Raw genomic sequence first — 25,023 nt, 5'->3', positions numbered from 1 at the left:
ATCGGGAACATGATGACTCCAAGTGACCTCAGTTAAATTTTCCAGACTGAAAGTCTTGTCAATCAGTTGAATAGTTAGTGTCTGCCAGAAAAGAAGAGATAACATTGGTATTTTAGAACGTCTTAAACATCACATTTAACAACAACAAATGATGTGTTCATTTTTTCCCCAGAGAGTAACAGAAGGTTCCTTTTCAGGTCACATTGATTCCAGACAGATGACTATAGAGAGATGTGCTCTGGGCAAAATCCCTGTGCCAGAAATGTGTCTTTCTACTTCATTTAGTCAGAACTACACTGCTCAAGAATTTGCATATTTGATTAAAACCAATGCTCAGAAAAATATCTTTGTTTTGCCACTGGATTTTAACCTTCCTGAAGGCAGGCTGGTTTCATGTTTTTACCATACCCAACACATAGTATACTGCCTGGCACATAATAGTGTAGTGTAAACCCTGAGATTTGGATTTCTTTTTTTTTCTTCTTTTTGTTTCTTTTTTGTAAGGCAAGTGCCTCAGTTAAACTTCAACGGACAGATTTGTCCATTTCAAAGAGGCATCTATTTCCAGCCCAGGGAAGCTCCTTTGTTTTCCAGATCTTGGTTGATTTCAATAATTGATCACTTGGTCCCCTTGTTGGTTTCTCTTCTCAAGCTTGAAATTCACCATGTGTCAAATTCACCAATAAAGAGTGAACCCTGGAAGCCCTAGGTCCCTACCCCCACCCCCAAAAAAGCTGAACCCTAGGCTCTTGCCCATTCTCGACACCCCCCCCCCTCGACCGCCCCAGGACCTCCTTGTATGGCCCCAGGTGTGCTGTGAAATTTCCAGGACTTATATAAGTTATAAGCTTGTATCTTTTCAAAGTTTCCTGATGATTATTGCTGAAAAACATATTTTACTCATAATAAGAACCACATGAGCTGGTCCAGCCACAACCTTGGTTATTGATAGGTTGAGACCAGCACATAACAAATGCGCATCTGATATGCTACAAACTTTCCCCAAAAGAAAGTGTTCAAAAATCTTCTGTATCAGTCTTAACTGGAAGTATTTACTTGCAAAGGGTGGTTTTGAGATCAATAGTTCAGGAAAAATTTTCTGAAGTAGAGAACTAAATGATATAAAATATAGCATAGGGAATATAGTCAATAACTGTGTATGGTGTCAGATGGGTGTAAGATTATTGGAATGATCACTTACTAAGTTATGTAATGTCTAATCACTAAAGTGTACACCTGAAACTAATATAATAATGTATATAAACTGTAATTGAAAATAAACAAAATTATTTAAAAAATCAATTCTTAGTGACTTAAAAAAATTAATGAGATTGGAGAGAGAGGATCTGTTTGAATGTTCAGAGGGTCATTGTCCAAAATTCAAGTACCAGCAGGACACTCTTTTTATCTTTTAGAAAACAAGAATAATCCATTTTTACCTTTCTAAACCACTCCCTATGAGTTACTGAATCCATATTTATGATAGATCTAGTGTTCAAAAGTGAGATACTTTTCCTTCTGCTGTTACTCTTGATAACTCTATTTGTAATCTGTCTTCGATTAGTTGGCTGTGGCCATTAACCAAATAATTGATCTCACATCACAGGTAGCATATATTCATTTTTATGATTACCACCAATTTTCTGCCAATTTTCACCAACCTATGAGATCTATTGATTTGACCAAGGATGTGAGTAATTTCAGGAAGAAGGAAGAAAAATCTCCAATAATAATTTTATTAGATAACTCTTTCCTTTGTTTGAGCCTCTGCCACAGACATAGGTTTTGTTATACTAGCCTGGGAAACCAAACTTAACACATAGCATAGTTTCTTCGGGAAACAAATGGAAAGGATTTCATCACACCATTGATCATTGCTCCCTTGATTACACTAGGGAGGACCACTAATATTTTATATTTTACAATATAATTTATTTTATTTATTTATTTTTTTAAATATATTTTATTGATTTCTTACAGAGAGGAAGGGAGAGAGATAGAGAGTTAGAAACATCGATGAGAGAGAAACATCGACCAGCTGCCTCCTGCACATCTCCTACTGGGGATGTGCCCGCAACCCAGGTACATGCCCTTGACCGGAATCGAACCCGGGACCCTTCAGTCCGCAGGCCGACGCTCTATCCACTGAGCCAAACCGGTTTCGGCATACAATATAATTTAATAGTTGCAACTTTTCTGGAACATATCTATTGTATATGTCTATAACCTTTCAAATATAAGTAAATATAACTGATAGTAATAGTGGTGGTAACTTTGCAGAATAAAATTAATTTATGACATAACAACATTCCTTTGAGACATACCTGATTGTAGGGGTCACTCATGAAATTCGTTGTCGTGAATTGGCTGTTGTTATAGGTGACATTGACTTGTGTCACATAAGTAGAATGGATCCCCCAGATTTTAATATATCCAACTTTCAGTTGATTTGAACCATTCAAATACTTATTGTGCATGGTCTGGATTTGCAATATGTTCTATAAGAAATGTATAAAAATAAAAAATATGTAATATATCTGTTTATTGCCTATATTCCATATTAAAATGTTAAGCCTCAAATTACTATTGTACTGGTTTGCTGTTTATTTTTAATTAAACATTTCATGAAGACTACTTTCTGAGTACCAGCTACAGTAAATTTGATGATATCCAATATTATTGTAGCTATCATATTGGATAGTGCAGGTCTAAGATATTCTCTCCATCCTAGGTAACATGTTTTAAGACAAATCTATACTAATTGTAGTCCAACAGAATAAATCAGATCTGAAAACTAGTTTAAACACAAAATAGAGGACGTTTCCCTGGAAGTTATGATTCCAAGAAGAGAGAACAGAAAGGATATATGTCAGACATTGTCACATACTTGAAGCACTATCTACACTAATAAAAGAGAAACATGGTAATTAGCGTACGACCGCTACCCTTTTCATTGGCTAATCAGTGAGTATATGCAAATTAACTGTCAGCCAAGATGGCGGCCGGCAGCCAGGCAGCTGGAAGCGAACATGAGGCTTGCTTGCTGCAGTGAAGGAGGACTCCAACGTTCCCCGCCTCAATTGCCAGCCTCTGAGCTGGCAGTTTGAAACTTTGTAACAAATATAGAAGCTAAACAAAACCCCGGGATCTCAGAGCTGGAGTTATACATTGTTTCGATTATAGAACGCAAACAAACCAGCGGAAGCCTCAGAGCTAGAGCCAGAGCTAAAGCTAGCCCAGAATAAAATTTTAAAAAAGAGAAAAAAAAAAAGGAGCGGTTGGGAGCTTAGTCAACAACCACCAGCCTAAAAGCAGCCCTCAGCCCCTCACCCAGACTGGCCAGGCACCCCAGTGGGGACCCCCACCCTGAAGGGTGTGTGACCAGCTGCAAACAGCCATCATCCCCTCACCCAGGCTGGCCAGGCACCCCAGTGGGGACCCCCACCCTGATCCAGGACACCCTTCAGGGCAAACCAGCCGGCCCCCAGGCCTCTATCCTATATAGTAAAAGGGTAATATGCCTCCCAGCACCAGAATCAGCGGAGCCTCGAGGCCTCCTGGCACCGGATCAGCGTGACAGGGGGCAGCGCCCAAACCCCCTGATCGCCCTGCGACTCTGTGTGTGACAGGGTGCGGCGTCCCAACCCCCTGATCGGCCCTGCTCTGTGACAGGGTGCAGCGCCCACCCCCCTCCCCCACAGGCCCTGCTCTGTGTGTGACAGGGGGCGGTGCCCTAACTCCCCTATCGGCCCTACTCTGTGCGTGACAGGGGGGAGCTCCCCAACCCCCTGATGGGCCCTGCTCTGTGCATGACAGGGGGGAGCTCCCCAACCCCCTGATGGGCCCTGCTCTGTGCATGACAGGGGGCAGCGCCCAACCCCCTGATTGGCCCTGCTCTGTGCGTGACAGGGTACGGAGCCCCAACCTCCCTGATGGGCCCTGCTTTGTGCGTGACAGGGGGTGGCGCCGCAACCTCCCCATTGACCCTGCCTTGAGTGTGACAGGGGGCAGTGCCCCAACCCCCCAATCAGCCCTACCCTGAGCGTGACTGAGGGTGGCATCGCAACCTCCCAATCCGCCCTGCTCTGTGCATGACCAGGGGCTGCACCTAGGGATTGGGCCTGCCCTCTGCCACCTGGGAGCAGGCCTAAGCCAGCAAGTCGTTATCTCCCGAGGGGTCCCAGACTGCGAGAGGGCACAGGCCGGGCTGAGGGACCCCCCCCTTCCCCCCCCCCCCCCAGTGCACAAATTTTTGTGCACAGGGCCTCTAGTCTATAATAATAAAAGCGTAATATGCTAATTAGATCAGACATCCTTCCCAACGACCTTCTGGATGAAGCTGGGGCTGTGAGGGAAGCCCAGGTCTTGGGTCCCGGAGGGAATCCCGGTCCCAGGTGCCAGAGGGAAGCCGGTGCCAGCAGCAAGGGGAAGGAAGGCCTACTCTTTCATGAATTTCATGCATCAGGCCTCTAATTATGTATAAAAGACACAATAGGTTTGTGTTATACTATTCCTTAGTTCAAATCAATGGGGAACAAATGAAAGAAGGTTCCAGGTTTGACATAAAATGATCTTCCTACTCTAATTAGAATTTTGTAGGTTATCCATGGAATAATAAAACATGCATGGTAGATTGATTGAATCACTGTCTCAAATTATTTACCCCTCCTTATCCATACCATTTTCCATATAATTTTGTAATACACTCCTGCTCTGGTGGGGCATTCTATCCTACCTTTGTGTCTGGGCTTGGCCATGTGACTTACTAATGGGATATTAGTCAACTTGAAGCAAATGGAGATTTTAAGAAGTTCTCAGGCATTTCCATTTTTCCCCTTTTTTACAATCATGAAAAGGTCATGCCCAGACTTGCTCATAAGGCCATTTTAGATCACTCAAGAGCCATATGACCCCAAGGTATGTGAGTGAATACAGCCAGGGTCATCCAAGCAGCCTAACAGTACCACAACTGATTTCAGATCTAGGTAAGCCAGCCAAGATCAGCCAACTCCAGCCCAGATCAACTGAACATTATAAACTCATGAGCTAAATAAATATTTATTGTTACATACTGCTTAAGTTTTGGGGTTGTTTGTTGTGCAATGAGTAGCAGATGTAGCATTTATCCTTCAAAATTTTATTAGCCAGAAAATGCTGTCTCAATCCCAGGAAACATGTTATACATATAAGGACTCACCCCTCTCCTCCCCACAGTATAATACAAATGACAAGTTTCTTTTTATAGAGTGATAGTATATTGGATAATTATCAAAATAAGGACTGTTTCTTCCTTATTTTAATGTCAACAGACCTGATTTATAAAGGAAGGAAGGTCTTCCTATTAAGACATGGGATATTATATCCATACAGTTCATGAATAATGCTTAATCTGTAGCTAACTGGAAGAGGATTTATACAATTCAATTTTAAAAGTCTTACCTGACTTGCTGTAAAGTTTGCCAAAAAATAGTTTCCATTTTCATAGGTATCTGCAACCAAGAAAATAGATTAAGCAACTATTCGTTACTTCAACTGCTGCAGATAATCTTACATGGAGTCAGAAAATGCCTCAATGGGCTCACAATTACTGATCAGGATAATCTTGACTTCTCTGAGGAGCACTAAAAACAGGAGCTGAGGGAATATTTCACTCTGAGTTAGTGTGGGGATGTGCATATGAAAGAGAGTGTTTTGAGGTAAGGGTCAGGAGGTTGCAAAGACCAGAGAACCTGGGTTGAACTAAGGTCTTCTATCATAGGTGAAAAAATGTGAAGGCTACTGATCAGTTGTTTTCTGTGCCAACATAGCAAGCACATAGCCATGAGAGCTCACATGGATATGATGATAAGCAGAGGAGAGCAGTTAGGAATTCAGACTCTCAAGTCAGATTGGCATGGGTTCAAATCCCCACTCTTGCACTTCGTAGTTGTGCAATCTCAGGCAAGTCACTTAACATTTTATCATCCATAAAATGAAGACAAAAAATAGGACTAACTCATGGCAATAAAGAACAGAACATGTTGCTTGTGCATAATAAGTATTCAAAATTTGTTTTTCAATATCATCATCAGTTATTGTAATCTTCATCTTTATTATTCTGTCTCTACTCTCAGCTCATCCTTCCATAGCATTCTATATCTCAAGCCCTCTTGCCTCCCAGGAATTACTCCACCAGTTCTTCTCCATATTCTCCTTGCTCCTCCAAGCTCCAATTATGCTCCAGAGCACTTCATTCTGACAAATCCTTAACTTGATTCTCTCTACATCAAGTTATCATATCTCCTTTCTAGTGCCCATGTCTCAAAAAAGGTAGCCTCTGCTTGTTATGTCTGTGTACTCAACTCATAATCCAATCCTACATCTCCTACACTTCAGCTCCTATTTCCCTTTTTCATTGAATTGGACCTTTCAAAGTCACCAGTGATAGTGACATGGTATATCAAATCTAAATATCTCTCCATATGATCTCTTGCCCACACATCTCCTTGAAATATTTCCCAGTTGATGTCCACTTTACTCATCCTCATCATGTGGCTTCTATACCTCCTATTTTGTAAAAGTCAGTTTCACATCATGTTCTTATCTTGGCCCTTGTCAACATTCCATCTCTTACTGTTATTACAACATATTCTCTCCCTGAACCGACAAAGCCTCTTCTTTGTTTTCTAAATTACCCCAACTCTTGTGGAAACAAACAATTATGATACCCTATTTTTAAATTTGGTCTTGGTTAGAATATGTACCCTAAGTAAATATTATAGTCTCTTTTAGCAGTTTTAAAGAATTTTTAAAGGATGGGATTCTGTTAATATGGGGGTTTTAAAATGACCCCTGAACTAGCTATTAAATCTTATGCAAGTAAGAAAAAGTTTAACAAATAGTTACAAACCTGTTAACAGAAAATTTCAATCAAATGTATACTTACACTGTATCTTGCTACTTTAAATTTGAATTTAGAAGTCTGTTTGGTGAAGCAAAGAGCTTCTCTATAGAAGTTGAAAAGCTTAAAACTTGCAGGAACTAGTGATTTTTAACCTTGAGATTGAAACATATTTGTTGTAGGAACCTAAAATTTTATAGAAAATTGGTTTTCCTCTTAATATATTGCTCGTAGGGGGCTGATTTCATACCCTAACTGTGTTGTTATTAACCCACTATGACATCATCTAGGCCTAATCAGCTCAAGCTGTAGAAAAAGACTCTAGATTTCCATAACACACTAGCAGTGGTTTTGCTGGTGGAACATTTGGCGATATCTAGAGACATGTTTGGTTGTTACAAAAGGGGAGTGCTTTTGGCATCTAGTGGGTACAGGGTGGGGATGCTGCTAAACATTTTAAAGTAACAGCCCAGCCACCACCAGCAACAATAAATTATATAGCTTAAAATGTCAATACTATTGAGGTAGAGGAAACCTGCTTTTAAAAAAGCATTTTCTTGAAAAAGAGGAAAGTTGATTTCCTGATTTCAAAACTCACTTCAAAGTAACTGTCTCAAGACAGAGTGGTACTGGCATAAGAATGAATGAATTAAAAAGATTATATATCTTTTAAATGTGAAGTTTTTTTTCCTGTGTCCTCAATTATGTAAATATACCTTCACATTTAAAGTCAATTGATTTTCAACAAGGGTACCAAAAGAATTCAATGGTGAAAGAAAAATCTTTTCACAAAAAGACTGGAACAACTCAATATCCACATGCAAAGAACAAAGTTGGAGCCCCTGCCTCACACCATATACAAAAATTAACACAAAATGGTTCAAGGACCTAAATATATGAGCTTAAAATATGAAACTCTTAGAAAACAAAAAAGGGTAAATCTTTGTGACCTTAGATTTAGCAATATTTTTATTATAACACAAAAAGCTCAAGCAATGCTCTTACTTTATTAACAGTAGCAAAAATAGATAGATTTTCAGTTAATTCCAATTATATCCTGAGCCTCTAGAATGTGATTTTTCTGAATGATGTATGGGGACCTTGGAAAGTCTAAACTCACCAATGCTTTGTCCATCATCCCAGAACATCTGACCTTCAGCTTTCCCATTGTCATCCAAAGCAACAATCAATCCCATAAATAGTTGTCGACTATGAAAAAAAAAAGTTATTTTTCTCTAGATTGTAAGTTGTACAAATAAATGACAGATTCTATTGAAAAATATGATTAATTCAGGAAAATAAGATAATAGCTTTAAAATGCACAGAAAGCTCCATAAATACATAATATGAGATAAAATACAAAATAATTAAAAGCTAATGGGAAAACATTTTAAATTTAATAAAATATTTGGCAAAACTTCAACTTTCAAAAATTAAATACACATCCTTTACTCATATACATATTATAAGTAATATGATAAGAAACTACTTTTTAAAAATACATTTTTATTGATTTCAGAGAGGAAGGGAGAGGGAGAGAGAGATAGAAACATCAATGATGAGAGAGAATCATTGATTGGCTGCCTCCTGCACTCCCCCTACTGGTGATCAAGCCTGCAACCCAGACATGTGCCCTTGACCGGAATCAAACCTGGGACTTTTCAATCTGCAGTCTGATGCTCTATTCACTGAGCCAAACTGGCTAGGGCAAAACTACTTCTTTTTAGAAAGAAGACACCCTGCCCCAAATAAAATAAAAACAAAACACATCCTTCAGTAGCTTCCATATTGCTGCAGAATAAAATGCAGCATACTTATCCTAGCATTCATAATTCTCCATGACCTCATCCTAACCTGTTTGAACTTTATTTTATCCCTCTCTTTTATCTTTTTTTTTAAAAATATATTTTATTGATTTTTTACAGAGAAGAAGGGAGAGAGATAGAGAGTTAGAAACATCGATGAGAGAGAAACATCGATCAGCTGCCTCCTGCACATCTCCTACTGGGGATGTGCCCGCAACTCAGGTACATGCCCTTGACCGGAATCGAACCTGGGAACTTTCAGTCTGCAGGCCGACGCTCTATCCACTGAGCCAAACCGGTTTCGGCACCTCTCTTTTATCTTGCTCCAGTTTACTGAATGGTTTACTATTCCCCAAATCCAAATAATGTTTCAACTTCAGTTCTTTAATTCTCTTAGAATATCTCTTTCCCTCATTTTCAAACACTCAAATCCTATTTATTATCCAAACTCAGCTCAAAGCCCTCTTTCATATAAAACCATGCTTTGTACAAGATTTAAAGTTAACTTCTCTCCTTTTGAGTTGACTCTCTTGATATAACAGGTTCTTCTTAATATGATATGATATGTATGTATAATATATATATATATATATATATATATATATATATATATATATCTAGAGGTCCAGTGCACAAAAATTTGTGCACTAGTGGGGGGGAAGGGGGGGCCCCTCAGCCCAACCTGTGCCCTCTCGCAGTCTGGGACCCCTCGGGGGATGACCACCTGCTGGCTTAGGCCCGCTCGCCGGGGGATTGGGCCTAAGATGGCAATCAGACATCCCTCTGGCAGCCCGGCAGTCCTCGGGGGATGTCCATTTGCCAGCGGGGAGCAAGCCTAAACTGCAGTCAGACATCCTTAGCACTGCTGAGGAGGCAGGAGAGGCTCCCACCACCACCGCTGTACTGGCAGCCATCAGCCTGGCTTGTGGCTGAGCAGAGCTCCTCCCATGTGAGAGTGCACTGACCACCAGAGGGCAGCTCCTGCATTGAGCGTCTGCCCCCTGGTGGTCAGTATGTGTCATAGTGGCCAGTCATTCCCAGTCTCTCTGCTGTTAGGGTCAGTTTGCATATTACCCTGTTACTATATAGGATAGAGGCCTGGTGCATGGGTGGGGGCCGGCTGGTTTGCCCTGAAGGGTGTCCCGGATCAGGGTGGGGGTCCCGCTTGGGTGTCTGGCCAGCCTGGATGAGGGGATGATGGCTGTTTGCAGCTGGTCACACCCCCTTCAGGGTGGGGGTCCCCATTGGGGTGCCTGGCCAGTCTGGGTGAGGGGCTGAGGGCCATTTTCAGGCTGGCAGGTGACTGAAGCTCCCAACCTCTCCATTTTTCTTTTTTTTTTATTCTGGGATTTATTTACCTTCTATGGCTGTCACTGGAGCTGAGAGCCAGCTTTAGCTCTGAGGCTCAGCTCCAGCTCTGAGACCTCAGCTGCTGAAAGCAGGTATCTGGGCTTTGTTTAGCTTCTATAATTGCAACATAGTTGCTTAGAGTGCAGCTCAGAGCTGGGCGGCGGCAGGCGGGGAACCTTGGCTTCCTCCATCACTGGAGCAAGCAAGCCTCCTGTTCGCTTCAGCTGCTTGGCTGCCGGCCGCCATCTTGGTTGGCAGATAATTTGCAAATCGCCCTGATTAGCCAATGGGAAGCGTGTCAGAGGTACGGTTAATTACCATGTTTGTCTATTATTAGATAGGAGAGAGAGAGAGAGAGAGAGAGAGAGAGAGAGAGAGGTGGGGGGGCCAATGCACAAAATTCATGCATGGTGGGGGTGTCCATCAGCCCAGCCTGCACCCAGTTTAGGCCCAATCAGCACTTGGCCTAAACTGGCACTTGGACATCCTTCTCACAATCCAGGACTGCTGGCTCCTAACTGCACACCTGCCTACCTGCCTGATCGCCCCTAAACACTCTGCCTGCCTGCCTTATTGACCCCAACTGCTCGCCTGTCTGCCTGACTGCCCCTAACCACCTCCGCCTGCCTGCCTGATCACCCTTAACCACTCACCTGCCTGCCTGATTGCCCCTAACCACTCTGCCTTCCTGCCTGACTGCCCCTAACTGCTTGCCTGCCTACCTGATCACCCCTAACTGCCTCTTCCTCAGCCCCTGCTGCTGCGGCTTCGTCCAGAAGGACATCCAAAATGACGTCTGGAAGGTCGTTCGGCTGTCCCATCTAATTAGCATATTACGCTTTTATTATTTCGTATATATATAAAATCTCTTCTGGGTCAACCCAAGCTGAATGGGAGTGAGCACTAAATCCCTGTATAGCCATCACAAATCAAAGAGCTCATCAATATTTCTCAATTTTTTAATAGTATAGAAAGAAGTATATGCTGCTGCCCCAGCAAATTTTTGTCCTGGACCTCTGATGTAGCGCTACAGATAAATGATCTCCCCAAGCCTAACTTCATGAACTCATCCTACCCCAGGTCCCACTCAGAAGGCACTCACAGAACCAAAGCAGTGAAACTGCCTGTGATTTGGATTTTAGCCACAGAGCCCCAGTTGAGGTGGCCAGCCCCCATGAGGCTGCCTCACTGTGTCAAAGTGAGGCCATCAGACACTGCCTCTCTCTCTTACCTGGAGTGAGTGTTCATTGCAGCCTCCTGCCAAGGCAAGATGTAGCCTCCTCTGATATGAAGGTTGATGTGGTCAAGGGGAGCCTCCAGGATTCTCCACTCACCTGTCGATGTATTGCCAGATTCCTAGAATGGAGAATGCAGGCAAGCATCTATAATAGATGGATGAAATGAATGCATGCTATACAACAAGTCCTTCCTTCCCAAGGAAGTGTTTTTGGAAAGTTATCAAAATACCGCAAATTGAGCCCTAACTGGTTTGGCTCAGTGGATAGAGTGTTGGCCTGCGGACTGAAAGGTCCCAGGTTCGATTCTAGTCAAGGGCATGGTTGCGGGCATATCCCCAGTAGGGAGTGTGCAGGAGGCAGCTGGTCGATGTTTCTAACTCTCTATACCTCTCCCTTCCTCTGTAAAAAAAATCAATAAAATATATTTTTTTAAAAATACCGCAAATCGAAAAAGAAAATCTCTGTTTTCAGCTTTGCTGAAAACTCTGGAAATCTAGTCTTTTCTCTTTATTCTCCAGAAAAGGTAGGGTGTGGGGGAGAACTCAATGTGATATGGGTATCAGATTTTACCTAGTTATGCTTTTATGGATATTTTTTATTGATTTTTTTTTTGAGAGAGAGAAAGAAAAACATAAATGTGAGAGAGGAACGTTGATTGGCTGCCTCCCACACACCCCCAACTGGGGATGGAGCCCTCTGCTCGGGCATGTGCCCTGACCAAGAATTGAACAGCAACTTTTCAGCACATGGGACAATACCGTGTACCACACCTGCCAGGGCATTTTATGGACACTTTTATTTAAAGAAATCTTGCAGGACTGAAAAGTTGAAAATTATTGCTTTATAAAATAGGTGCCTGGAATTCAGGAGACAACTTCCTAGCCTGCATAGACCAACCTGGTTCTTCACAAAACATGTTAGTTCTTACCATGCTATAGTCATACCAACGGGCTCTGGGGAAATAAGCACGGACCTCAAAAGTGTTCTGAAACAGAAAACCAACAGGTCATTCCAAATATCTCAATAATGTCACTTTAATTTTTAAAATTCTGTAGAATTAACATAAAAATGGGAATTTCACTAATGATTTTAAGAGTTTGGGTAATTTTATTAAGAAAGATCCCAGGAAATTCATTTCAAACACACAGAAAAATATATTTTTTTAAAAGAAGGTCAACTTTATAAGGATGCAAGGTGACAAGACATTAAAACAAGAAGCTAATTGAAGATGTTAAGTTTTCATTAACAAAGACCTCAAAAAAAGAAAAGGATTTCCCTGAAATATTCTAGAAGTAGTGAGCTGAACAAGATGATCTTTCAAATGCCCTTCCTGTTTCCTATATGTGATTGGAGGGTCTATGATCTATGATGGGAACTCACACTTGTTAGCACGGGGCTGATTAAGATGGCAGGGCCCAGCATGAACTGACGGTCTATATCCCACGTTGTCCTATCTTCTCTAAACCTTAAAAAACAGGCATAAAATGTCTACTCAGATTGTTATGACTGTTGCAGAGGGTTATTCATACAACATGCCCAGACCTGCTGCTTGGGGAAACAGGCTCTACTCACTCATGGAGGAGAGGGCGGACAACAGTGCTGCCCTCAACGTGAGCTTTGTGCATCAGAGTATAGAGGTAAGGCAGCAGGGTGTATCTGGTCTGGAGGACTTTTCTTGAGTACGTCTGAAAGGTTGAATTCCAGGCCACAGGATCTTGTCTCTAAGGGGATAAAGGAGCATATCACACAGATCACCTCTTTTTTACTCTGTCCTAATTGTATCAGAAAAGTACCTGAAGGCACATGGCCCATGGTTAGGCTACACACCATTTCTCCTTTCATTTCTAGCCTATCCTTTCCCCCACTCCCACCACCTTAATAAACTAGAGTGTCCTGCTTCCTCCTCTCTATCATGGGCTCCTTAGTCCCCTGCTCAGGTCTAGTCTTGACCCTGCACATGTGTAGAGAGATGGGTCTCTATGAGGTACTAACCTATCTTGGATGGATTTGAGCAAAATACTCACTATTCTTAAAGGCAAAGGAAATTTCTTTTATTTCAGCTATTTTTATATCAACTATTCCACCAAAAGATGAGGAAAAGTATATTCTTGAAAATCATTGGTAATCATAGTTTTTTTTATTAACTCTGTGGGTTTTCTTAAGAAATGGAGATTCTGTTGATTTTTATGAGTTTTCTCAACAAATAATTATGATACTTTTGAGCATTAAGAAGAAAGTTGTGATTTGAGGACACAAAACACCTGGGGCATAAACTGCTGCCTCACCCTTGTCCCGATGGTGTTGTGGTTCCTGGAAAATGGATAAAACGCCCCCAGTTGCATCCAGCGAAGACACATCTCATAGTCAGCATTTCCCAAGAATCCACAGATATTTGCTCCTGTCTGAGAAGATGCAAAATCAGGGCAAGAGGTGGGACTGTTATAGGGGCAGACACACTGAATCTGACTGGGTCATTAGTAATGGCCCCAATATGACTTACATAAGGTATTCCAAAGAGACTGAACTCCATCATGCCTGCAATGAGAAGAGATAGCTGTGTTGGACTAAGCAGTCCTTTGGGAGGGTAGGTTTGCCCTGTCTCTTCTGTCCCCCATTTGAAAGCCTTGGGCCAGTCATGATGAACAAATAAAAAGATGGGTATAGATTAAAACACACACCAATAGAGAACTCAGCACCTGTTGATCACACTGTCTATAAGCATGATGATTAGACACAACACATGCAGATGAGGAGCAAACATCCCAGGCTCTTCCCCGCCAGCAGAAGCCCCTGGGATAAGCCACACACCGATGATAGACTTCCTCAGCTGGTCCCATGCAGCTGTGTTGTCTCCCAGCCAGTGTCCTGCCCAGCGGCCAGAAGAGGGGAACGTGGAGCGGGTAATGACGACCCCTCGCTGATCCGTCACCTCCTGCACAGCTCTGGTTGGAGGGGAACAAGGAAGGGGAAGAAGGTGAATTTGAGGATTGACACCAATGGAACTTCATTAAGGAGCCTAGCTTCAGCCTGGAGCATGAGGCAGCAATGGGGCTCAATTTTAGCCAGAGAGCTTCTTCCCTGAAAGCATCTGCTAAGAGTCCCAGTGAACTTCAGAACCAGACAATTGGAGATATGGCATCACCTAAAATGTAAATTTCCTTTCTTAAAAGAAAATCTAGCACTGGCCAATGTGGTTCTGTTGGTTGGGCATTATCCATGCACTGTGAGGTCTCCTTTTCAATTCCAGTCCTGGTCAGGGCACATGCCCGGGTTTCGGCCTCAATCCCCAGTAGGAGGCAGGCAGAAGGCAGTCGATCAATGTTTTGTTCCCTTCCTCTCCCTCTAAAAATCAATTTAAAAAAAACTTTTAAAAATCTAGTTAGTTGCCCTAGCCGGTTTGGCTCAGTGGATAGAGCGTCGGCCTGCGGACTCAAGGGTCCCAGGTTCGATTCCGGTTAGGGGCATGTACCTTTGTTGCGGGCACATACCCAGTGGGGAGTGTGCAGGAGGCAGCTAGCTGATCGGTGTTCCTCTCTCATCGATGTTTCTAACTCTCTATCCCTCTCCCTTCCTCTCTGTAAAAAATCAATAAAATATATTTAAAAAAAAAATCTAGTTAGCTAGTTGTCCATATGGGAGTAAGAAAAGGGGGTAAGACCGATGTAATTATGGAACAATTACTCTATTCCAGGTATTATATGGGTTACTTTCATGTGTACTGTCGCACTACGTCACAAGAAAGGTTCCTTTTACCATTTTGCACTGTTTGGAAACTGAGGTTCAGAGAAGTTAGATAATTAGTCAAAAGTCACTTAAACAGCAAGAAGACAGGTTTGGTATCCAAATAAAAGCATATATGACTATAGCTTTTTTGGTAATATTCACTCTCCCATGCAACTCCTCAAAAAGCAGAATCAATTTTGCACATAGAAGCAAATATATAGAAAAGATGTTTAAGTATTTCTTGATTGAAGGTGGATCTTCGCCTGCAGCCTCAGTCAGAAAATACAAACAATTGTGTGAGAGAAAAATCAGTGGAACAAAAGACAAAGTCAATTAACAGATGCTGGTATATGAAGCAACACAAATATTTGCTAAATGCAGAACTACAAATCAATAGACACAGATGACTGATTCAATAAATGATGTCAGGAAAAGAAGCTAGCTATTGTGGTGGAAACGAACCCATTTAGGTCACTTCCAATATTTCACACCACAGTGAATCCCAAAATGGGATTATCTGATCACTGAATTATACTGAATAATATCCAAGGGTATCCAGGGAAGCCAGGCTTAAGAAATGAAAGAGAACTTTTAAAAAAGAGGGTATCGGAGAATTCAGTGGCCACAAACTGCAGGGGAACTGAGAATATACAGAGTTAGACAGAAACGCTGCTAACAAATAAGCAACAAGTGAAAAAACAAAAAGAGCAACAACAAAACAAGCCCTGTGGAGGTAGATTTTATGCCAGAGTTGTTACAGTGCATTATATAACATTAAGTCATGCAAAACAAAACAAAAGCACCTGAAAGTATGTCAGATACACAAGAAAAGAAAAAACAACCAACAGAAAATGTTATTGAGGGGCTTGGTCGACAAAAGACTTTAAGTTAGTTATTACATGTCCGAAGAGCTTAAAGGAAGCATATCTAAATAATTAACAGAAAGTATGACAATGATTTCCTGCTAAATAGAGGATGTCAATAAAGTAACAGAACTTGTTTAAAAAGAAACCAAACAGAAATTCTGGAGTTGAAAAATAAAATAACTAAAATTTACTGAAGAGACTGAGCTCAACATCCGATGTGAGGTAGGTGACGAAAGAATCAGCATAATTGAAGATAGCAATCCAGTTGGAATAGCAAAAAGAAGTAAAAAATAAAAAAAATGTAAGCAGAATTTTAGAGACCATCAAATGTACCAACATACATATAATTGGACTCCAAGAAAAGAGAAAGAGAAAAGGGTAGAAAAATATTTTTTTAAAATAATGGCTAGACAAAGAAGGGAAGGAATTAGCTAACGGAGATGTATGCATACCCATGAACACAGACAATAATTTGGTAAAGGCTAAGGAAGGGGTAGGTGGGGGAGGGTGGGTGTTGGAAAAGGGAGTGGTGGTGGAAGGGAGGACTCCTGCAACAATGTCAACATTAAATATTTTTTAATAAAAATAAAACAAAATTAAATTAAAATAATGGTCAGAAATATATACACTGAAAACTATAAAACATTGCTGAAAGAAAATGAAATGAGATCTAAAGAAATGGGAAGACATCCCATGCTGATGGATCAGAAGACTTACTATTATTAAGTTGGAAATACTCCCTAAATAGCTCTACAGATTCAGTGCAATCCCAACCAACATCCCTGTTACTGTTTTGCAGAAATTAACAAGCTAATCCTAAAATTCATATTAATTGCAAAGCACCCAGAATAATTTTAAAAACCTTGAAAAAAGAATACAAAAGGCAACATACTGTATGATTCCATTTACATGTATATGAAGTGTCCAGATTCAGCAATCTATGTATATAGAAGGTAGATCTGTGGTTGCTCAGGGTCAGGAGGTAGGGACAATGGTAGAAAATGACTACTATAGGGTTGGTATAGAGTTTCCATTTAGGATGTTAAAAAATGTTCTAGAATTTGATTGTAGTTATTGCTGTACAATTCTATGAATATACTAAATACAGCCTAACTGCTTACATTATTTTTTAAATTAAGTGTATTTGACATATAACATTGTATAAATTTAAGCTGCACAACATTAATTTGATACATTTATATATTGTAGTAAGATTGCCATTATAGCAATTATCAGCACCTGCTCACTTTATTTTTATTGAATTAATTGGGGTGACCTTGGTTAATAAAATTATATAGGTTTCAGGTGTACAATTCTATAATACATCATCTGTATATTGTATTGTGTGTTCACTACCCCAAATCAAGTCCTTTTCTACCACCATTTATCCCCTCTTTACCCTCTTCTGCCTCTCCTCACCCCTCCTTCCCTCTGGTCATCACCATACTGTTATCTGTGTCTATGAGTTTCGTTTTTTGTTTTCGCTTAATCTTTTCATAGTTTTCACTCAGCCCCCCAACCCCATGCCCCTCTGATGGCTGTCAGTCTGTTCTCTGTATCTATGAGTCTGTTTCTATTTTGTTTGTTAGTTTATTTTGTTCATTAGATTCCACATAAAAGTGAAATCATATGTGTACCTGCACATTTTAAACAGGTGAATTTAGCAACCTACTTGGTTAATACAACTCAGAAGTGGTGTGGCTGCTTAGGAAACCACTCCTGCTATTTTGACATTCATCCATTTAATATATATATATATATATATATATATATATATATATATATAATTTATTTATTTATATATGACAAGACAAAAGTAACAGTGTGGAAAATGACCCTTCTGACAGTGACTAAGCATACTCACTCGTATGTGGGTCTGGTCTGGGACCACCCGTACAGGCTGTGCACATCGTAGTGCCGCACCCGGGAGCCATCATGCAGGATCTGCTCGCTCTCCATGCACAGGGTCTTGCTGCTGAGACCCCTGTCCCTGGACTCCAAATCTAAGAGGAAATGCTGAGTTATATTCTGAACAACTTGATCTGCACATTCACTAGAAATGCCCATCATCTTGGCATGGCTCTATTTCAAACACCTTTATCACCAGTAGCAGCTCCAATTTCAAGAATTTCTTTTGTCTGATAAAAACAACCATGTTCTGTGACCTTGTAACTAATGAAGTATAAGGGCAGGGAATGGAGCTGGTAAAGGCATCCTTCTTTATGCTCCAACTCTAACATTTATGGAGTATGATCCATGCTCCTTTATCAGCATCATACATTCTTCTGTTTTATGACTGTATCTTCCACTAGATGGTAATGTTCTCAAGGGAATGAATCTTGTTTCAACCAACTTTATATTAATCTTGCTAAATCATTCTGATTTGTCAATACTTGCCTGATACACTAATCTTACATTAAGGGAAGAGGAGAAAATAAGGAAGGAAGGAAAAGGAAGGAAGGAAGGAAGGGAGGGAGGGAGGGAAGGAGGGAGGGAAGAAGAAAGGGAATTACCAAACAATAGGAAACATAGCAATGATGTAGACATTAAAAAACTTGGATTCCAGATTTCATCCCCAAAATTACTGGTATAGTGCTTGTAGGAAGGTGAGTCACTTCCTTCTCATGTTTCTGTAAGGGGAGAGAGTTCAACTCTCTGAGATGCCTTTGATCCCCAGGTCCTGTAGTCTCTATTGCTGTTTGTATCATAGGACAACCTGGGCATGCCCTTCATCAAGTGTCTGTGAACACAGGCAGAGAGAGGGCAGTGACTAGATTTTCATTCTCTAATCAAAAAGGGTGTGTGTGTGTGTGTGTGTGTGTGTGTGTGTGTGTGTGTGTGTAGGGGGTTACTTAAAGTTATAGCAATCAGTTCATAGTTATCGATGTAATCAGATGTACCATTCATTGCTTGGATTCTTTCATACCACATCAAGTCATTATTTCTATGCTTGATCCATAATTTAAGTATTTGTACTTATTCAAGGTTATTCTATTTGGGATTTTATCTCATGTTTAAGAGTGTTTTCTCTCTCCAAAATGAGGCTTCACTTTGACAACAAGAGGAAAACGTAAGGGGTTTTGAGCAGGGAAGTAATTTAAGGAAGCAATCATTTTACATACATGGCATATACGGTGGCTTATTAAGAATTTCATCATGGCAGCCACTGACAGATCCATCCACAAAGTTTGATGGCTCATTCTTATCCTGAAATGAATTAGCAAAACAGATTCCATGATGTCAGAGGAGACAGAGTGGCCTTGGCTCAGGAGAACACTGCCCTCCTAGAGACAAAAGGATCTTATTTAAACTCTCACACAGCTGGTTGCTTCATTGATTCCGTGGGGAAGAACTGGGATGCTGCTATGCCTCCCATCCCTCGAGACACACAATAGAAGAGCCTTGGACACGTGTCCCAGAGACATCTCAGGAAGCCCTGGTCTTATGCCCAACTGACATGCATAACAAATATCTGAACAGGCCTTTGAAACCATTCCCTCGGAGGACCAGCACTCTGGTGAGCATCTATTTCACCTCAGATTCAGGCCTTCTTGCCCCTAGGTCTGCTGTATCACAGATGGTCTCTCAGGCTCCCTTACTGTTGGCTTCTGGGGAGGTTTGGCCAATGGGAGGCAGTGGCAAGAGATTAGAGGATGGGAGCTAAGAGAAGACAGGATATTTGTGCCTTTTCATCTGGCATCATCTCTAGTGGTGGCATGTCTCCCCATTAGTCTTCAATGTCCTCTACCCAGTATGTCCCTGGGCAGACCTACAACTCCCTCTGCTCCTCTTGGTGGTCCCAGCACCTCCATTCTGTACCAGCATCCCTCTCTTTCACTCCTCCAGCCTTAGCTACCTGCTTTGCTAGTTTCTGAATTGCCTCCTACTGCTTGTACTTCTAGCATTTCCAAAGAAAACACACTAAGGATGCACTTACGATCCACAGTCCATCGAACTTCAAGCTCTTTGGGTTTGTATAGAGCTTTCTTATTTCTTCCTTCCACCAAGCAGCTGTGCTGTTTCGCAGGAAGTCAGGATACGCGATGTGGGCTTTGTACATCTGGAAGAGTAACACAGACTCTCACACTGGGTCTCTGCCTGTTCAGGAAGGGGAGTGTGGGGACTAGAAAGGGGAGGTGCTTGTGCAAAGTACTGCCACCCTCCTCTCATCCCCCCCACCACTGTGAGACCTAACCCACTTCTGCTGCTGCTTCACAGAATTTACTGTGGACACAAAGAGATCAGAGGAGGCTTTAGAGCTGCAGATGCTTTTTCTACATTGGTCAAATGAAGGAGACCAGTCATCCAGGGAAAAGTGAGCTACAGAGTGAGCTACAAGCTGATGTGACATCAAGTGCCAAGATGAAAAACATTACTCCTTTTAACTGGTTTACATGTGGACAATTCATTGAAACTCGAATACTATGTGGCTGCAAAAAAAAAAGAAGGATCTCTTACCATTTGCAACAGCATGGATGGACCTGGAGATTATTATTTTAAGCAAAATAAGCCAGTCAGAGAAAGACAAATATCACCTCGAATCTTGTTGCCATAAACCAACCAACTGGGGCCCAAAAAAGGAATTAAAAGAGACAAAAGAAGGAGGATAATACATAAGATCTATTGATTCATTTAAACATGATGGCTGATTAAGCATCATAGGCCAAAGATGAGTATACATCTGGGGTATGGGTGACTGGGAGACACAGATTTCAGAGCCATTCTCAAAGGTATTATTTATGGGTGTTAAATGACCAGCTGGCATACATAAGGGGTGGAACGCCAGAATATTTCCAGGCAATAAAACAAAACTCACTGATAGAGGATTAGACCTTTGACCTTGATCTCATGAATGTTCATTAAGTAATCAGTATCACACAGATTTCTATTCATTTATAATTTATAAATTACCCAATACATTTTGCTAAGATTTATGAAGAGCCTCTTTCAATCAAAATATTGTGATGCTGATTAATTACAGGCATCTCCTCCCAATCCTTACCTCTCCCCAGACAATGTCACTGCTGTTAGGCCATTTGATGAATACATTGTTTTCCTGCCCTCTGGTGAATGGGAGATACTTGGTCTCGTTGCGAGAAATGCCTGGATTCTGAAACAAAAGGGTTTAAAACAGAAAACATGAGAAAAATATTTCCAACAAAAATGATCTCCAAAATGTTAACAATTCGTGGTACAGAAAGAAATGGTGAACTTCAAAATAGACACACAAACAAAAATACAACCCAGATTAATTTGCCTATGTCTATTGATAGTTGAGAGTAAAAGAACATATTGATGTTTCTCTATAAAATTCCCAAGGGGGGAAAAAAAGCATGCTAATGTTTGAAAAAAAATTCCTGGAGAGAAACTAGGTTAACAAGACATTACCCTCACATAGAGAAAGGTAATTTACTGTATTTCAATAGTGTCATAGCAATATTCCCTAAAAATGTGAAACTTCTTTCTTCTATTCTGTGGCCAGACTGTCCATCTAAAGTGGCCTTCCCATTAACCTCATCCTTTACCTGCTCCAATTACTTTCTATAATAGTATTCTATTTCACAACTGTCATATGAATCATTACTGCCTAAAATTATATTTTTAATGTTTATTAATTGGTTGTATTCCTCCAATCCTACATAATAAAAGCCTAATATGTAAATCAACTGAACAGTGAAACAACCAGTCACTATGATGTGCACTGACCACCAGGGGGCAGAAGCTCAACACAGGAGCTGCCCCCAGCCAGCAGGCCCCAGGCCAACCAAGGTGGGTGCCAGGGGAGGGCCCCCCCATCATCCCACTGGTCACCCCACAGATTGGCCCTGATCACCGGCCAATGAATGAATAAATTTCGTGCATTGGGCCTCTAGTATTATATAATCCCTGTAAGGACATTGTTTTCTTAATGAATTTAGATTGCAAGCACACACACACACACACACACACACACACACCTTTTATAATGGTAATTTTCAAAGACTCAGGGCTTAACAAATACTTACTTGAATGAATAAATGAACCGACAAACAAAAGTCAGCAAATAATGCTCTAATTTTTGGAAGCTATAAGAGAGGACCATTTGTAGGTAACTACTTCTGTATTTAATCAAGAAATAACTTCCAATGTGAAATAATAAATTGGTCCTCTGGACCTTCACTAGGTTGTTTGTGAATTTAATTAAGAAGAAATAAGTCCCCTGAGCCTCACCATTGCTGGGTGATGACAAAACAGGTTTTTGAAAACCCCACAGTAAAGACAAGACTAAAATACAGCTATTCTAAGGCACAGCCTGAAATGGAGAGACTTTTTTTGTTGTTGCTATATTCAGTGTTTTAGCTCACAGTTCTTCTAATTCTATCAAGAGAACAGTAACAATAAATTATACTCAGTCATTAAAAATAAATATTGTAAAGCATCATCTTTTAAAAAACCTTTTTATTGTTTTTTCCTCCTTTATTTGCTTTTTCAAACTTAAAAAAGTAATTATAGATCCACAGGAAGTGGCAAAAATGTACAGGGAATTGTCCTATACTCTTCATCTCATTTCCTTCAATGGTGCTATTTTTAAAACATGAACACAAAAATTGAGATTTAATATTTGTAAGTACCTACCAGAACGAGGACAAATCTTGTGCCATTTTTCTTCATTCGCTCCATCAGCAGACTAAGGTTTTGAAAGCTGGTGCTGAGGGTGAAGTCCAGCTTCCGGTCCATGTAATCGATGTCTACATGCTGAACATCCTAGAGGAAGGGCAAGCAAGGTGTTGGGGGGTCCTGCAACAATAACCTCAGGGCACACACACTGCTCTGCCAGGCTCCAGGTCTGCTGCTTGTAGACTCCAGTCCAGGTCCCTCCAAATTTACCTCATTACTCCACTAGACCCACTTGTCAATTCTGCTGATTAAATTTGCTGATTCTTGCGTACAGATCACCTGTTCCCATTCCTTCTGCTTCTGCCTCCCCGCCCGCCCCCCCCCCCCACACACACACACACACTGGAATTCTCTCCCCTTTCCTTCCCTCAGTTCATGTCTTTTCCACTCTTCAAATCTCAAACATGGTAAGCCTATCAAAAAAAAGTGCTAGTTAAATGTCCAAGGGTAAAAAGCAGACTCCCCTGAGAAACAAGATTGTATACTTGTTTTCTCTTTTTTCCTCCAGTAAACCTGATTACATTTATTCACAATTAAGAACTACATTATTTTATAGCATTCTAAAATGTATATACTATTTCCACCATCTCCAGTTGTTTGGATGGTCTTTGAGATGAAAATCTTTCCTTCTCTTTTCTCAATACAATGCCAACCAACCTAGGTTTCTGCACATGAAATGTACCCAATTCAAGATTGTTGAATGATGGCTATGTGGTTAATATTCAGTTGAAACAAGAGATGTTTCTCTTTAGCTTAAAGGTGGTAATCACCTGTATTGTCTTAAGACTCTAGGTCAGTGGTTCTCAACCTGTGGGTCGCAACCCTTTGGAAAACACATATATAATTACATATTGTTTTTGTAATTAATCACTATGCTTTAATTATGTTCAATTTGTAACAATGAAAATACATCCTGCATATCAGATATTTACATTACGATTCCTAACAGTAGCAAAATTACAGTTATGAAGTAGCAACAAAAATAATTTTATGGTTGGGGGTCACCACAACATGAGGAACTGTATTAAAGGGTCACGGCATGAGGAAGGTTGAGAACCACTGCTCTAGGTAAAACTTGTTTGAGGGAGCAGAGACTTGTGCATAAGTCAAAACTTAGAAAAGAATGAACCAACATATTATTAACATTGGTTGCATTGGCAAGCTAAATCTATGGAATTTTTTCATCTTTTCATTTTCCTATCTTTTCTAATTTATATTTAGGAATATCTAGCATAATAGTATCTGAAAAGAAAAAATAAGTCTGGGTGAATGTTTCAAATTATCTTTGATGAGGACATTGTAATAATTTATTCTCATCTTCTAATCATGAATTGTCCTCCAAATCACAGGAGGTGAGTTAAAAGTAGAGAAAGAAAATATGTAATGAGAATTTGACTATTATAAGAGAGAATGAGCATGCTATGTGTGGAATTCTGTTTGTTGACAGTAATTGACTGCACTTCTAGGGGCTACGTTTCATTGTGGGAAATGCATATATGAGTATTTGTATTTAAGTCAAAGTGAAGGCTTGAATTTATCTCCTTTTTTTCATATTGTCACTTTATATTCACCTTCTCCAAAAATAATCACAGTATAGTCTCCTAAAATTGTCACAACCTTGATATGATTCTCTCTTAGAAGTCTCCAAAGTCATGGCTTATGACTAACCATGGTTACTGTAGGATATTTCTGGCAAGAGATAGTAAGTAGCAGTATCCTTTGCTAATTTCTGATGAATGTATGCCCTCAATTTTGGAAGGCAGCTATGCTCACCACTATACCACCAACGCCTCCAATTTTGAACTCTTGATTTAAAAAGGGTACTGTGACTTAAATTTGAAAAGCAATGTTTCCATATAAGATTAGCTCCATAGCTACATTTTCTTTGTACTGAAGTAGTCATCAGTAATGTCTATGAAGATGTTTTCAATTTATAATTAGCCATAAGTTCCCATAACTAATTAAACCACAGGCAGGGTGAAGGCTTCATACATAGGGAATCTGGGCTTCCACCATTTCATCATACAAATTGGAGATTTCGGTATCATTCTGGTATCCGTAGCGACTCAGCTGGAATCCCAAGGCCCAGTATGAAATCATTGCTGGCCGACCAATCAACTAGAATAAAAAAGAAAAACGGATCCAAGTAGATTCTTAGAGTAAAAAAAAGATAGTTGGCTTATGCTTGAAGCAACTTTAGCACTTCTACTTACTGCCTGTCTGATCTAAGAGGTCTCATAAATGTGGAACAATCATGGAGATGCAGAATGATAGAAAGTCTCTCTATATCCTAGAGCTTCCACTCTAAGAATCCTGAAAATTCAGTGGTTATTACTGATTAGAGATTCTTAGAAAGATTTTATAGCAAATAATTAAGAGACATATGGGATATTAATATCTTTTAACACTAAAACCCTACTCTCATAAAAAATTGTGATAACGTAGTAGGAATACTCAAGAACCATCCTATATAATAAAAGCATAGTATGCAAATTGTCCCCTCG

At 40.5% G+C, this 25,023-nt stretch overlaps 1 protein-coding gene across 1 annotated transcript in view; it reads right to left on the bottom strand.

Moving 5' to 3' along the window:
* LOC102436473 (probable maltase-glucoamylase 2) overlaps positions 1-25,023 on the bottom strand; it is a 93,289-nt gene that overhangs the window by 22,997 nt on the left and 45,269 nt on the right. Inside the window, 18 exon segments of the mRNA XM_023758888.1 lie at positions 10-81; positions 2,325-2,498; positions 5,440-5,489; positions 8,001-8,089; positions 11,267-11,391; positions 12,202-12,258; positions 12,654-12,738; positions 12,846-12,994; positions 13,559-13,675; positions 13,774-13,808; positions 14,082-14,215; positions 17,727-17,865; positions 18,985-19,069; positions 19,800-19,940; positions 20,842-20,859; positions 20,862-20,972; positions 22,478-22,606; positions 24,512-24,637. Coding sequence (XP_023614656.1) covers positions 10-81; positions 2,325-2,498; positions 5,440-5,489; positions 8,001-8,089; positions 11,267-11,391; positions 12,202-12,258; positions 12,654-12,738; positions 12,846-12,994; positions 13,559-13,675; positions 13,774-13,808; positions 14,082-14,215; positions 17,727-17,865; positions 18,985-19,069; positions 19,800-19,940; positions 20,842-20,859; positions 20,862-20,972; positions 22,478-22,606; positions 24,512-24,637 — 1,836 coding nt within the window.

Source organism: Myotis lucifugus, unplaced genomic scaffold (genome assembly GCF_000147115.1).
Source record: "Myotis lucifugus unplaced genomic scaffold, Myoluc2.0 scaffold_141, whole genome shotgun sequence".
NCBI classification, from domain to species: Eukaryota; Metazoa; Chordata; class Mammalia; order Chiroptera; family Vespertilionidae; genus Myotis; species Myotis lucifugus.
The sequence above is the reverse complement of the archived record's forward strand: the minus strand, read 5'-3'. Positions and strand labels throughout refer to the sequence as shown.